The sequence below is a fragment of the Eublepharis macularius genome, chromosome 2 (assembly GCF_028583425.1).
Source record: "Eublepharis macularius isolate TG4126 chromosome 2, MPM_Emac_v1.0, whole genome shotgun sequence".
NCBI classification, from domain to species: domain Eukaryota; kingdom Metazoa; phylum Chordata; class Lepidosauria; order Squamata; family Eublepharidae; genus Eublepharis; species Eublepharis macularius.
In genome coordinates this window covers 106,324,076-106,340,550 of record NC_072791.1, presented here as the reverse complement: position 1 = coordinate 106,340,550, position 16,475 = coordinate 106,324,076, and the positions used below count along the sequence as shown (strand labels likewise).

The 16,475-nt window shown below is 41.5% G+C and overlaps 1 protein-coding gene across 4 annotated transcripts in view; it reads left to right on the top strand.

Annotated features, from left to right (window-relative positions):
- Positions 1-15,793, top strand: part of CCDC34 (coiled-coil domain containing 34) — a 42,142-nt gene extending 26,349 nt beyond the window's left edge. For 2 of the 4 annotated variants that reach the window (XM_054973003.1, XM_054973002.1), the window contains exons 4-6: positions 333-491; positions 1,958-2,099; positions 13,172-13,978. In XM_054973003.1, coding sequence (XP_054828978.1) covers positions 333-491; positions 1,958-2,099; positions 13,172-13,380 — 510 coding nt within the window. In that variant the 3' untranslated portion in view covers positions 13,381-13,978. Of the gene's footprint in view, positions 1-332; positions 492-1,957; positions 2,100-13,171; positions 13,979-14,169; positions 14,253-15,710 lie in introns of those variants that run through there. The other 2 variants (XM_054973004.1, XM_054973005.1) reach the window with 2 other exon arrangements.
- Positions 15,794-16,475: the final 682 nt, after the last annotated feature.

Below are 16,475 nucleotides of genomic sequence, written 5' to 3'. Positions count from 1 at the left end.
TGTTTATGCACCTGTTCACAGATAACTTCCTCCTGTGTTCCCTCTCCCCCTTGATCCTTAAGTTACTTGGTGAATTCTTATAGTTCAATCCTTGCAATTACTTCTAAAATGCTTGATAGCCTGCTGTGTCTAGATAGAGATGTATAAGGAAATCGAAGGAGCATTCTTCTGTTACTGTTTTTACTGTTGTTGCCTTGAATGTAGCTTCTAGCAATAGCATGTTTTTAAGACATTTCTGGTTTTACTTAATAGTTTAACACAGTGACTGTGATTTTTCTGCATTCTCAAATAAGGATGTTTTGCCTAAAATGTTTTTAATCTATTTTATATAGGAAAAGAGAGCAAGAGAGCATAAGCTCAGTAAAGAGATGGCAGAAAAGGCAACTAAGGAACTTGAAAAAGCACAGTCAAAGGAAAAAGCAAAGGAGGTATATGAAGAATGGCTAAAGAAAAAGAAAGCAGAAGAAGTTCTGAAGAAAAAGGAAGAGAAGGTATTTTATCCTCTTCCCAAATGTATTTATGTATTAATTGAAAACATCTATATCCTAGTGTTCCAGAAAAATGGCCCATATTGAAAGATGGGACAATGTCTGGGTTGATAGTGACATCCATTGTTAAATGAGTATTGGTAAAAATTGAGACTGCCGATCAATTACACAATTTTTGTTTCCTTAATTATTTTCCTTTTTAAATGTTTAATTGATAAATTGATAATTATTCTCCATTATAGTAACATTGAACCAGAACCCAGCTTACCTCAGAAGAAAGTAAAAAGGTTTTAAATTCTTAATACACCCTGTAATACATTGAGAATTCAATTATGTTCTCATCAGTCAGGTAGCCTGGGAAAAATTAATCATTTTGTTTGTTTTAGCAACTCTTCCAGTGTTTAATGCTTTTCATGTGGAATAATTTCTCACATTATATTTTCTATTCTGAAGTGGACATCGAAATACAGAAATATAAGAACCCATTCAAGTGCGTTGTACACTGCTTCCAAAGCATTTAAAAGACACACACACAGAATACATTTATGCTGGGTGTTACTGTGTATTTTGTTCTGGGGTTTCCATCAGTACCTGTGAAATGATAGCTTATATAAAAAACAGAATGTAGTTGGATGGGTGAATTAGTCCACTTGCAAACTCTTTGTTACCATGGGGAGCAGGAATACACAGCTGTAGTCTGTACACATGCATCTCCCAACCCTAGTATGGGATTTAAAGTCTCTTTATACACAGGCATAGTCTTGGGGACAGTATTTCTGGTGAAAATGAATGTGAGGAAGAGAGAAAGCAACTTTAAATTTATCTATATTGGATCTTTGAGCATAGATAATGGAATGAAAAATAAGGTAGGAAGGAGAAAAGGGAGGGAAAATAGGTTGTTGGTAAAGGGAAGAGGAGAGAGCAAGTAGGAGTTGCCAGAGCAGGGCTCTGGGTGAGCAAAGGGAAATAAGCAAGCCATAAGGGGACATGGGGGAGTTGTGCTGGTGGGGATGTGGACAGAAGCTGTTGACAGAGGAGAAGGACAGAGAGTGAGTGAGTTGTGGGAGAAAGTTGGGGTCCATACAATATCAGATCCCTATAGTGTGACCACAGAGTCAGAGTTCCAAAGTGATAAAAAAACAGACTGGGGAGGGTTATACCTTATTCTGTTGCAGTGGTGAAGGAGCATTCTTCAATATTGGGCCTGTACCATAGTGAACATCAAAACGTATGCAGTGCTTTTAAAATGGTAGTGGAATGATCCAGTCATACTAATTATATAATCCCATTGGTTTTGGTGGGGTAAGTTAAACATACTTAAATCTGCCCCATTCAGATTGGTGAGACTAACTCAGACTGTCTTGTGCTCAGAGTGATGTGTTATAGAAGCTTGGAATGGGTTAACAAAGCTGCTGGGAGAGGAGAGATCTTTTCAATGATTTTAATATGGTTGGCTTTTCTCTTTAAAGGAAAAAGAAAGGCAGCTGGAAGCAGAATTACAGGAGAAAAAAGAAAAATCAGAGAAGATGTTCAAAGAATGGCTGCAAAATACCAGAAACAAGCCCCGTCCAGCATCAGCTAGCTATGCCTATACCAATGGGAAACTTACCGGTTTGTTTCTGGACTGATTGATGCAATATATTGATTTTAAAATGTTAATGGGTTTGATAAGGGATTGTATTTGCAGATGTCAACAGAGATGGACTGAAAAGGATGCATGGTGCTCTGTGATAAGGAGTGTATTTATGTTTGTCCATGACTTTATCTCATTGAGGAACTTTTATCTTCAAAAGTATTTATTTATTTTGATCAACAGAGTTCAGTATATATTTCTGCACTGAGGGCTCAACTAGGTCACTGAGGGCATGACTGCGGAAGATCTAAGATAAGAATTTTCCATGGATGAGTGTGTTCATCTACAGTCTTCAGGCCAGCCCCACATTGGGACTGCATTTGCACAGGCCAGCCACCCGGAACAGGATTTTTAAAGCTTTTAGGCTATTGTGGGGGGGGGGGGGAGTGGGAGGCGACCTCCCCTGCAAACTTCTTCAAGATGTTTTTCTCCCACCAAAATGGTCACATGGTATGGAGAAGTTGCCCTCTTCTTTTCCCAGTTTGTTTTTTGTTGCCGCATGAACAGACAATTCGCTTCGTTCTGGTGTTTGTTAAATAGTTAAGTTTGTCTAGTTGATTTGTAGTTAGAGTATTTGGTTAGTTAATAATTAGTGTTATTTCATCGTAGAAGTTTCTATGAAGTGTAGGGGCGGTGAGTCGCAATTTCTTGGACTTGTGCCTCCCCCCCCCCTACAGTCCACTTCTTACACAGCAATGCAATGGCAGATAAGCCCTTATTCAAAAAGTGTGGAAAATGTGGTACCAAAATGGCGAAAACTGATGGCCGCTCATTGTGCTTGACGTGTTTGGGAGAAGGACACATAGTAGATCGATGCAAGCACTGCCAGTTATTCACTCCAAAACCAAGAGGGGATCAGGCCTCTTGCTGAAAAGACATGCTTTGGGAAAAGGCCATGTCCAGCACCAGTAGCCCGGCAGCAAAGTTATCTGCCCTGGGAGAGTGCTCACCTCAGTCTGTATCTGATCCTGTATCCGAATCTCAACATCAGCCTCGGATTCGATGTCTGCTGCTGTACTGTCGGATCTGAGGGTCGTCCCCCACCAAGGTCAGCCTCAGCCACACTCACCTCCGCGTTGGTTTGCTCAGCAGCAAGTGTGGTACCACTTGAAAATAGCCCTTAAAGATCTCCGGCACCAACTGGACCTGAGGAAGTTCCCATGGATCCACCTCTTCATAAGCACGAGGACAAATCCAAACACTCAGAGAAGCCTCAGCGCAAGTCTCAGAGCGGTGTTGGTTCCCCAGTTCCAATACGTGCTTCAAATTTGATGATGGAGATGGTATTACCAACCGCAACTCCTAGGAGGTCAAGCTTGGTGTCTCCAGTGTCCAGTGAAGCCAGAATGGAGACAGAGCGCCACTGGGAACTTTATCTGGGTCTTGATCAGGCATATCATTTGTACCAGCGTTCATCATGGGTGTCCTCTGTACCCTGCCGGCTAACTATCCCCACAAGTGGGATTTATACCTAACTTACCCATACACATCCCCAGCTTTGAGCCCCTCGGTTCCAGTGAAGGCACCTCATCTGTCGGATCTGGCCTGGTCTGCACTGTGGTAGTTAAGATTAAGCTGCCCTTTCCAACCTTCAAAGGAGTTTTAGAGGGATGTGTATGGTAACAAGCAAAACAAAAAAGTCCAATGAGAAAATCATGGATCTCCCCACACACATCTAGTAAGGTGTTGAGAAAAATTAAACATGCAACAGTTCATCTTCAGTCTTCTGTGCAGTCCCACACTGGGACTAGAAATGTGCAGGCCTGCTATCTGAAAAGGAATTCTTTAGCTTTAAGAGACTAGAGGGGGCGCTTCTCCCTCTTGGAGTGCACTCACACAGCTACTTTTCACACCTAAACACTCACACGCTCTGAGGAGGTGGTGCCCCCATTTCCCTCACTTCCTTCTTTGCTGCTGTGAGGAAAAGATCATTTTTGAGAGTGTCATTCAAAGTTCTAAGGAAAATCTTTCAAGTGGGAAGCAAGCCCACCTGTGTTCTCAATGGACTCTTTTCCACCATATCAGTATGACAGAGAAAGCCCCTTTCCAAAAATGCTTGGAATGCAGCACTAAAATGGCCAAGACCAACTGTTATTCTTTATGCCTTCTATGTGGGGGTGACGGCCATAATGTAGGTGCCTGCAAACGTAGCCAGGTTTTCACCCCCAAGGCCAAAGGTGAGAGAGCAAACCTACTTTAAGGCCATGCTCTGGGGGAGAGCCTTTACCAACATCACCAGCTGGCTGCTAAGTCATCTGCTTAGGCAGAGTGCTCAGACTACCTGAAACAGACCCCATTGGATCCATCAGAGTTGTGACTGGATCCGACTGTGTAGCTGACACGAATTCCTCAGTTGGAGTTGTCAGATAATGACCCCAGATTGGAGTCATGGTTGGTCTCAGTCAAGAGATCATTCAGAACAATTGGTGACTGTGCTGGTTTTGACTTGAACACTTGTCAGCTCCAGATTGGACCATCACCTGTGTCTTGTGAAGATTCCACCTCAGGTCTCCACTCACAGGAGCAGATTCAAACCTCTGCCAAGAAGTCTTAACCCCAAGACCAGGCGTGGAAAAACAGGTTCATTTGACCCATGGAGGAACCAGAACCTGTCAATAATAGACCTGAGGTAATTGAGATCCCCCAAATGTGATCGGCCAGCTCCCACTCACCTTCCCTGTCTCCATCAGAGGATGGACCAGATCCGAGACACAGAAGGGATTCTATCCAACAGAGTCAATGGGATTTGACCCAGTAGGAAGCATAGCAAATAGCTGGACAGGCATGATATTCTTATTATATGCTTTCACTATACTTTCCTAATTGGGATTATGTCTACCACCCATTCCCAGCTAACGTGCCTCTGACTTTATCTCCAAGAAGATCAAATGCACAGGACAAGCTGAGCTGATTACGCTCACCACCATCCACGTTGGTTCTGATGTTGAACTCAGAGCCGGGCATTGCCAGATCTGAGTACAGCATCAGCATACACCATTGGATCCATCTCCTGGTGATACTGTGGGTGAAAAAGAGACCATTTCCCTGATGGAGAACTTCAAGCTCTATGTGGATCAGATGTTGAGAATGGCCAAATCCTTAGAGATTGATGTTTCTTCTTCAAAAGCAAATCCTAAAGATAAATTCCTACAGCATCTATCCAGCACAGTTGCCTTCCAAATGATAGAGGGATTTGTGGATCTCATTACACCCTTCTGTGAGAAGCCTCTCTCCATATCAGCCACCTCCAGGAAGGTAGAAGGGATATACAAGCTGACAGAGGATAGCTGTCCATTCCTAGCTAACCAACCCTCTCCAACCTCTGTGATCGCAGAGGAGATACAGGCAAAACAGCAGCATGGAGTGCTTTCCACACCAATGGATAAAGCAGGAAGAAAACTGGAACCTGTGGGCCACATTATTATGGGGTTTTTTTACCAGATCTTACAGAGAAAGATGTCCTCTTATGTGAATCTTTGCTGGATTTGAATCTGCTGGATTTTAACTCCTGTCAAGACAGATATGCCCTGTTCTGGCCAGCATGCCCAGGGCTATTAATTTTTCAGTCATTAAATTAAATTGGTCTTTATGTTAATTTAAGCTGAACTTTGAAATGTAAAAGTCATCTATGGTTTTAGCAATAAAATTATGCATGCTTAAGTCATGTTGAAATCAGTGGGGTTTCAGTACATGCAGGTTTAGTTTTCTCCTCCCCCATGTCTCTTTTCTGGCAGAAATGCTTTGGTGTAATTAAAAAAAGATTTGTTGATGTTTGGCCTTCATTTCTTTTCTTGAAAGGTGTATAATAAATTTATTGTCATCTTCACTGCATTTCCTTCTTAGCTTTTCCTTCTGAAATGTACTGCAGTTGTATAAATGTTAACTTAAAATGTTTTGTTGGAGGAGACTGTTGTTCTTTCTAGCATGTGGACACTAAACAGCACACCAGACAGAAAACCAGTTGCTCTTTTGACTTGGTCTGATTATAAATGGTGATACATATTTCTTTAATGCTTTGTGTTGAGATGTTCTTACTTGCTGACAGCTGCCATCACTTGTCTAAGTGATTTATTAAAAATATTCTTTCCACTTTGTTCACACAATGGAACATATTCCAGACTTTGTTTTGACCACCCAGATGAAATATTTGTTGGATTCTTTTTCCAGACAAAGAGGATTGCTACAACAAGGGCAGCACATTCCTGCTGTCATAGTTTAACATAAGGAATGCTTCCCCTTCTCTGAGGAAGAGTGATGATTATGCAATGATGAAAATAAACTGGCTTTCAGCACTGCGATTTTGGGCAGTAGACATCATAATGCTGTAATTATACTGCTGATTTTTTAAGTTTGGATAATTTCTTTGGAATTCTGTGTTTAATTTAAATGCAGATGTTGCACATTATCTGACAGCATTAATAAATAATAGTTTTTAATTCATATCAAAACAAGGATTATAAAATACTAAATATTAAAACAGCAGCTCTTTTAAAGCTGGAAGAATCTAATTTTTCAAGTGCATTGATATGGGAAGCATTGCCTTCTAACGTCCCTTCAGATTGGAAAGTACTTCTACATCAATTAGGGACAAGGAAGAGGACTATTCCTTTCTTGAAGACTCTGAGGAATACTCTTTTCCTTCCCAGTTCTTTTTCAACTGCTAGCCTGTAGCTGAGAATCTCAGGTCTCCTCGGAAGTCAAACAAATACTTGGTTTTAAAGACATTTTAATTTTACACTAACTATTCAATTTCAAACTATGGCATTTCTAGACAATGTGTTGGTATACATTTTATCTCTTAGCAGCAGTTTATATCAGGCAGCTCAAGGTTTGCTTGGTCAATTTTTAAGGTAATTTGAAAGACCTATCACTTTGTTCCTTTATAATTAAGCAATGATAGCTACAGCTTTTATAATCTGTCGTAATTATTGGAATTTATTTAAAGTGTTTAAATATCTGACAGAATAAGTATTCATGAAGAGCAGATCAAATCCTAAGACTGAGTCACTCTCTTTATGTTGGTATACTTCTGCACAAATATATGTTTGAAAGGGGGAAGGCATGATTTTGCAGGGAAATCCGCCATTAATGTAAGCAACAGGCCTTGAATGTTTTGGAGGCTCATTGGCCTTAGATAATGGTTAGATATAATCAGGCCATGCAGAAAAAAAACTAGAAGTGTGATGTGGTTTAAGGAAATTGTCTACCTATCATGCTCCCCAGCGCCCCCGGTGGCTGATGGTGGGTTGAGGCCTGGCGGGGTTGCCCTCGGTGGGTCTGTACTCCTTCGGCTGCCATGGGCCACCTGGTAGGCCAAGTCCCCATGAGCAGTGGCCTGAGGCCTCCCCCTATGGGCCTCAGAAAGGGTGGGCTCTTCATAGGGTAGCTGTCCCCTTTCTGCCTCACTCCACCGGGGAGGCTGCTCCCCATCAGGGACGGACCTCCTTACCCTCTCCTCCCCAGCCTGGGTATGGAGCCCTCCTTATAGCCCCACCCTTGTTAGTGCCAGCCCCACCCCACTTCCCAATTACCAACCCTCAAGTGAGACCCACCACCCTGGTCAGGTGAGGCCACACCTCCATGCCCCACCTGCTTTGCCCTCACTCAGATGCCCCATCATGGTTGCTCGGTGGCTGGCCCTTGGGGCCCTATGAGGCTGACACTGCTCAGTGTGAGCCTATTCCCCAATGAATACAGCTGTTTAAGTCACTTGGGCTCACGATTGACTGGGTCGTGGCTGATTAGTGTGTGACCCTTTATGAAGTCGAGGCGCCCAAATTAGAGACTCTTTATGCCTTTGTGCAAGCATTGAGAGCACAATTTGAAGACCCCGTTGAGGAAGAGAGGGCCCAGAACCAAAATCAAGACGATCTGACAAGGACATAGGCCAGTGAGCAAATATGTGGCCGAATTCAGACGGTACGCTTCCAAAGTACATGGATGGACCAAAGAAATGAAGATAAGAGTTTTTCCGGGATGGACTAAGCGCCGAATTGGTTGCACAAGCCTTAGTGCAAGATGACCTCGACACACTACTGGGGTAGAGTCAACTGGCCTGTGAAGTCAAAAACCGGGACCAGATAGTGAAACTCTTAAGATCATGACAACAATTAGGACTTAAATTGGCATGCCTGACCATGGGAGTTAGAGACAAACCACTGCCTAATTCCCAAAACACCAGTTGGAGAAAGGAGTCTGCACTGGCAGAGAGGGCAATGTGTACAATGTGGGGGGTTTGGAAATTTCGACGTGGAATACTGAAGCAGGAGACACCCCCCTGGAAAGCCCCAACTTCCGCGAAAGACGACGCCGTCCACTAAGCCGGCGCCAAAGAAGGCTACCCAGAAGCAAGCCGAACCAGAACTGGGCCTGGAAGTTGCAGAGGAGGGCACCGAGGCACCCTCCGAGGAGGAAGAAGGGCAAACCACCTTACAACTGGGAAACGCCCATGGCCTGCCGTAAAGAGGCCCCATCGGCAGATCCCGACCCCACTAACACCAAAGGTGAGACATGAAGGGGCCCTACTATTTATGCTAGTGACTTTAGTAAACCTACAAAGGGGAACAAGCGTTCATAGACTTGGTTTGCGGCCGAAATTTAATAGCTCCTGCTCTGGTGACAGGCCTGGGACTAAACACAACAACTAGAGCAACCTATTATGTTTGAACAAATAGACGGGTCCCAAATGAAAGGGGAGCCCGCTAACTATCAAACGGAAACCACTCCCATGGGCATGGGAAATCACTGGGAATCCAGGACTTTCATAGTAGGCCCAGCCACTACCTACCTTTTGGTACTAGGGATCAGATGGCTGTGGTATCATGATCCCCAAATCAACTGGAAGATGGGATTGTTAATGTTCAAAAAAGGGGACTGTCGAGCACACGGATGGGCTCCAGAATGGGGCTGAAACACTCCCCCCCCCCCCGTTATAACCAGCGTTGCTAACACAGGAACAGATGGAATAAATCCCCACAGAGTACCGGGATCTGAAACAAGTGTTCGAGGAGAAAGAGGCCAATGAGCTCCCTTCCCACCGTGCAACAGATTGCACTATCGAACTCATCCCAGAGGAAAAACTTCCAAAAGGAAAACTATACTCAATGAACAGAGAAGAGCGAAAAGAGCTCAGAGAGTTCATTGACAAAAACCTGGCACGAGGATTCATCCACCCAGCCAGCTCCCCCCATGCTGCTCCAGTCTTGATCCGCAAGAAAAAGGAAGGGGGACTGAGACTCTGTACGGACTACAGAGGAATAAATGCTGTTTCCATGTCAAACGCACACCTCCTCCCCCTCATCAAAGATTTGCTAAGCATGGTCGCCCAAGGGAAAATCTTCTCTAAAATATACTTGAAAGATGCTTACTTCTGGGTAAGAATTCGGGAGGTGGATGAATAGAAAACTGCTTTCAACACCCTTTGGGGCAATTTGAGTACTGGGTCATGCCGTTCGGACTTCAAGGGGCTCCTGGTGTTTTTATGAATGTAATGAATGAAGTACTGCATGAACACCTGTGCAAAGGTGTGGTTGTTTACTTAGATGACATGTTGATCTATTCTCCCGATAAAAAAAATCACATGTCGAACTGGTCAGGAAAGTGTTACAAGCCCTAAAAGACAATCATTTGCCTGTAAAGCTGTCCAAGTGTGAATTCCATAAAGAGGAATTGGACTTCTTAGGCTACAGAGTGTCAGGGCAGGGGTTGAAAATGGACGTGCAAAAAATTCAAGCAGTACTGTGGTGGGAACCCCTCAAAACCAGGAGACAGTTGCAATCCTTACTGGGATTTGCAAACTTCTACCACCTCTTTATTCAAAACTTTGCCCAAATGTCCCTGCCACTTAATGACTTGCTCAAAACCAAAGGAAAAGGGCTACAGGGGACAAAACCAAGTGCAACGTTGAATTGGTCACAAGAATGTCAGGACATATTCGACCAGCTAAAGCGTTCACTTCCGAACCAGCTTTACAGTACCCCAGTGAGAACCGCAAGTTCATTATGCAAGTGGTCGCTAGTGATCCAGACATGGAAGAAGTCTTGTTACAAGCAGATGACGCAGGAAAACTCCACCCTTGTGCGTTTGTATCCAAAAAGTTCTCTGAAACTGAACGCCATTGGGCGGTCTGGAATAAAAGAGGCGGGAGCTATTAAATTAGTGCTGTCTACATAGAGGCACTGGCTAGAAGGAGCGAAAGTGCCGTTTGAAGTGTGGACTGATCATAAAAATTTAGAAGCTTTGTGCAAACCCTGCAGACTGGGTACTAAGCAACTGCGGTGGGCAGAGTTCTCCAAGTTCAACTTTACGTTGAAACAGCTCCCCAGAAAAACAGATTTCTTAGTAGACGTGCTTTCATGCATGCCCCAACATGAAAGCAAAGGGGAGGATGTGATCGACACCATGTTTTCACCCACTCAGTTGGGAGGGGCAGTAACTACCCACAGCCAAGCACAAAGAAATACCCCTCAAACGCCTGACCTCTCTGAGTGGGGAGAAGAAGTTAAGACGGAAGTAGAGAAGGGGGGGGGGAATGTACCAAAAACCAATCTGAAAGAAGGGGAAGATGGCAACTGGTACAAAAACAACAAACTATACATCCCAGCCAGCCTAAGAGAAGTACTGAAACAATGTTACAATCCCCCTTTGGCTGGGCATTTTGGATATTTGTAAACATTGCACCTGGCACAAAGGCAATTCTGGTGGCCAAATATGAGGAAAGATATTTCCCAGTATGTATCTTCTTGTCAAATCTGCATCATGGGGAAATCCAGGAAAGGAAAGCCCCCAGGATTATTGCAACCACTAGAAACCCCTGCTAGACCCTGGTCAGTAATGTTGATGGACTTTATCACCAACCTACCCCCCTCAAAGAAGAATTTTGTAATCTGATTGGTGGTGGATTTATTTTCCAAACAAGCTCATTTCATACCCTACACCACCATCCCCACAGCAAAGAAGCTTGCAGCTTTGTTTATGCAGCACGTCGTCCAGCTGCACTCATTTCCTAATAAGGTCATATCTGACCACGGAGTACAATTTGTTGCCAACTTCTGGTGGGAGCTACTTCAATTAACAGGAATTGAACAAGGACTTAGCTCTGTCCATCATCCAGAGACTGATGGACAAACAGAAAAAATCAACCAGTTGTTGGAACAATTCTTAATATGTTACATTAATTATCAGCAAGATAATTGAAGTAATTTTTTGGCTTTTGCTGAATATGCATATAATAACTCAATACACAGTTCCACAGGTGAATCCCCCTTCAAAATAGCACAAGGCTATGAAGGAACAGCGATGCCTTTTGCTTAAACCCCACAATCTCAACAACCAGGAGATCTCGGATAATGTTGGACTGCTCTAACATCCCAATGGGAACTTATTCAAAAAACTAACCAAAGCCAAAGAGGATTATAAAAAAATTGCTGACAGAAAACACTCCACCCCCTGGAAGTTTCAACCAGGAGACTTTGTGAACATTTCCACAAAAAACCTCAGGGTGGAGCAGCCTAGTAAAAAACTGGGGTGGAAATTTTTAGGGCCCTTTCCTGTGAATAGACTTATCAATGAAGTGACAGTAGAGGTGGAATTACCAAAGAATTTACGTCAAACCCATCCAGTCTTTCACTTCAGTCTTCTAAAAAAGGCTCCCCCTCCTGACAAGTGGCACCCTGAATGGGGAGCCCCTCACCCCATCCTGGTGGATGGCCAAGTTCATCATGAAATAGAAATTATTCTAGACTCTAAGCTCAAGCACAATCAACTGTATTACCTGGTAAGGTGGAAATATTGTGACCTTAGTTACCAGGAATGGATTAAAAACTCTGACATGAAGGCTCCTAGACTCATCAAGAAATTCCATGAATTGTATCCTGACAAACCTGGTCCCCTGTTAGAGGAGAAAAAGATCTTTGGGGGGGCAGAATGTCATGTCTGTGTTCAGTCATGTCATGATTGTATGTTGTAACCACAATGCTCATTATTAACGTGATGTATTTTCTCCTTAGTACAAGTGCTACTTTTGAGACTGAGTGAACCTCTCCTGTTATCTTATAGAAATATGCTCCTCTAAGCTAGCACTGATCTTGGAGCGTCCAGATGCCAGCTCTTGCTACTTCCCAGCTCTTTCTGGGAATGTATGATTGTATACTGAATGTTTAGCCATAACTTTAAAAAGGTTCTCACAGTACCCGTGTATACTGTGCGCCAAAACCTTAACAGTTATTTGAGCGCGGGAAAATCAAGTATAATATAGAATTGCTTGCCTTGTCTTATCACTTCTACCATGCTCCGTGATAGAGTGCAGACCTGAACTATCAAATCCTAAATAAAGCTTTTCTACTGCAACCAATGTGTGTTCACTGGAGAGGGGCTGAGGGATCTACCTGCCAGGAACTGACAATATCTCAGCAATTGGTCATATATAGACTTACACTATATAATCTGCCTTAAGTCTCAGTGAGAAAGGTGGACTATAAATAATACAAATCACAGCATCCATTTATTCATGGAGTGAGGAAGTCCTATTTAGGCTGCTGGTAGAAAAAATATGAAAGTTGCTGCATGTATGAGAACTGGCCTTGTGTGAAATGAGTTCAGAATTTTTTTTCTCTCAGTGCATACATTATATTTTGCTTTATCATTTATGTCACATGCAATATGAAACAGAGCCCTCAGTTGTTTATCCTTCGGGTAAAGGAAGTCAGATGTAGGTAATACATAGACCACAGGTTGTCCCTCATTTGCTAAAGTATGTATGCACGTGTGTGCCTTGGGTAAGTGCCAGTAAATCCTAGTTGATTTAACACATAAAAGCAGCTATGAAGATTATAGACCTATGCTGGAAGAATCTGACATCTTGATGACATTTATATGGTATATCATGTAAATTTCATGATGATGAAAGTTCTTTAAAGCTTCAATTATTTCACTTAGACCGTCTAAGAGAAGCTTATCAAATAAATGCTTATAGGTAACCTATTTCAGTTAAAAGAAATTTAGTACAGGTAACTTCCAATCCTTAACTGTGTATGCTTTCTAAACATTTCAGGATATCCAGATGGAAACGCATATCCAGAGCCAGCCTTTTACAACCCCATCCCTTGGAAACCAATCGTGCCTCCTTCTAAGGAAGAGAAGTATGTTTCAATGAAGAAAAATAAGAGGCCTTTGTCAAGTCATATATATAGATCTCCAGTGCTTTTTCATAAATCCAAGAATAAACTTTATGTTGGATCATTGTGCAGAAATCAGAGATAGCACAGTGTTCTGTTAGTTCTTTTACTTTAAGCACAATACTGTAATTTAAAATGTATTTTAAGGCCAGGTTTCGTAAGCATAATTATTAATGTTAACTAGCATGTTTTGATTTTGTTATTGTTAAATCAGACAAAATAGGACAAAATAAGTGACAAGTGTAGTTTTGTATGTATTATATTGTGATCATATCTTAATAAAATGATTATCTTTACCCAGTACTCTGTATTTTAGATACCATATATGTAAATGCAATTTCCTAATTACAACTTCTTGAAGCTTTTGCTTCAAAAGGTTAAAACAATGTCATAGAAAAGAAAGAGCTGTTTCTTTTCTTCAGTAAAATTAGAGCAGCTATGTTTCACAATTCTGTTGAGAATTTTTTTTAAAAAATCCATTTGGTTCTGTTAACATCTGTGAAAATCAGTAGGTTTGAATATAAGTGCACTTGCCTAACAAATTTGAACAGAGTGACAATAGGAAAGCTTCTGATACCACTTCTTTTAATTTTTGTGAAATCTTCCTTTACTGTACTTTGACTCGCTGCAGAATAAACAGTAGGTAATATAGCAGTGTTATAACTTAACTGTATTACATTTTCCGGTCATAAATAAATTATGAATATTATGCTTCTTAGTTTTTTATGCTTTATAGAATAAAACAGCAAGAATACAGCATCTTTTAACATTAATTGTCTCGTGTTTTAGAAATATATGTACTTCAGGGTACAAATATGTTTCTGCCTTAAAATTATTATATATCAGAAGTAAATCTTTCATTTCTGCATTGCAGTTTCTTAGGAACATTTTTTCCAAAGAAAGAGGTTTAGAAGAGGGTATATGTATACCGGTGATTCATACCAACATTAAGGGAGAAAATAAAGAAAGAAAACACTTTACTGGTGCAAATTGAAAGCAAGTATTAGTTTCAATTTGAAATATAATTATATCCTTCTCAGGATAAACATTCAGATACATGTAACTTTCTATATATAGAATACAAGAACTTGGTATTTTTACCCCAGATTTGACCATCGTTATACAAAAGAATATTTTTGGGTTCAAATGACTCCACATGATCATGAAATCATGATCATGAAATAGATATGGAAGGGTAGCACCCAGAAAGTAAAGAAACAGGTCTCAAATTACATCACATTACATTTAAACCAGCGATACCCAGTTATACCCAGTATGCTCTTTGTTTATTTACTTCATTTATAGTCTGTTTTTCTAATTGAATAATAACATTTGATTTATATACTGCCCTTCAGGACAACTTAATGCCCACTCAGAGCGGTTTACAAAGTATGTCATTATTATCTCCGCAACAGTAATCATCCTGTGAGGTGGGTGGGGCTGAGAGAGCTCCAGAGAACTGTGGCTAGTTCTGTGGTCACCCAGCTGGCTTCAAGTGGAGGAGTGGAGAATCAAACCCAGCTCTCCAGATTAGAGTCCCGCACATTTAACCACTACACCAAACTGGCTCTCACCAAACTGAAAATCAAGACATACTACATTTTTTTAAAAAAAATAAATACAACAGTATAATACATACCTGAAACAATACAATAGCACACTTGCCATTTCCCTCTGTGCTTTTTGTATATTTAACTTTAAGATGCTAGAAACAACTCAACAAATGTCTGAATATTCAGCTCAGCTGAATACTTTACAGTCATCATAAGCAGGAAAACACCTTGTTTAGTGATGTTTTGAGTAAGAGGAGAGAAGTTCAATGCAATTATACAATTTATACCAAGTCTTTAGTCTGATCTTATCTATGTGCTATCTTTTGTGAGGGTCTTTTTGTCACTTAAAGATGACATCCATATAGAATATAGTACTATGTGGATCTTTAGCTCCTAACCATATTTCTAGCACTCCTACTCTTTGAATGTTATCAGGAATACAGTGGCTTCTCTACAAGACTCTGTTCTGTATAGTTCTAACAAGGTAATTTCTTAAAACAATGTGCAGAAGAAAAGAAGTGTGTACATTACCTCTATGTGCATTATCTTTTGCTTCCTCTGCTCAACTTCCTTGACAATTCGTTCTGCAGTTCAAAAACTATCAAATTTTCCACAAGTATCTGAATACTCTTCTGAAATATGTGAATATGTACACCGATGACTTCAAGAGGAAATTACCACTGCAAAAGTAGTAATGTGAACCCCAGTTTTCAGAGGTTCAGAGAGGCTTCTAAGTAGATAGTGTGTGGTAATTTTTCAGAGATTAATTCATTCTGGAAATCTTACTTTTATTGTATATGTTAAGCAGGGATCATTGTGCTGCTGGTTCACTTTGCTCACTTTCTGGTCTTTGTATTTGCAGAGTGTCAGTCTCAACCCAAGTTCGGCTGTTTGGGGACAATGAAGATAACAGCAAGTGGACATAAGGCTGTTAATTACTAATCCTCTGCTTTCCATACCGTAACTTGCACGAAATAAACAGAAGGCATAGCAAAGCATTACTGTGAGTGGTAGCATTGATGAGGAAGTAGGTATGGGATATTTTTCATAGAGATGAATGTTACTTAAATTATACTACTGTTATGTAGAAATCAGTAAAACCTTGTCTGAATTCTATGAACAGTACAAGGGCAGATCTTTCAACTGTTACAAGGGGCTCCATAAGGAACAGAGGAATAGATCTTATTCGGTTCCTTCAAAGCAGTTTCCCATGCCCTGGTGCATTTGGTTCATGGGATTCTTGTGAATCTGAGCATCATTTTCTTTCCCTTTGTATAGAGCAAGAGAACTCAAGAGGTTGCAGGAAGTAGAGGGGAGATTTCCAAAACACTTTCAATAAGGTACCTTATCAAAGACTCCCAAGTACTTAGTAGTCATGGGATAACAGGACAGTCCTTGTACAGGTTAATAATTGATTAAACAACAGGAATCATGGATTAGGAATAAATGGACAGGTCGTCGTTCTTCTGTGCAGCCCCACATTGGGACTGCGCTTGCGCAGGCCTGCCTCGGAGAGAGATTTATAGCTTTAAAACTCCGAGAAGTGGGTGTCCCCGCCCATGGCGCATGTGCGGCTTTTCGCGCTCAAACACACGTATTAGGGCGGGGCGCCCATCTTGTCCCTCAG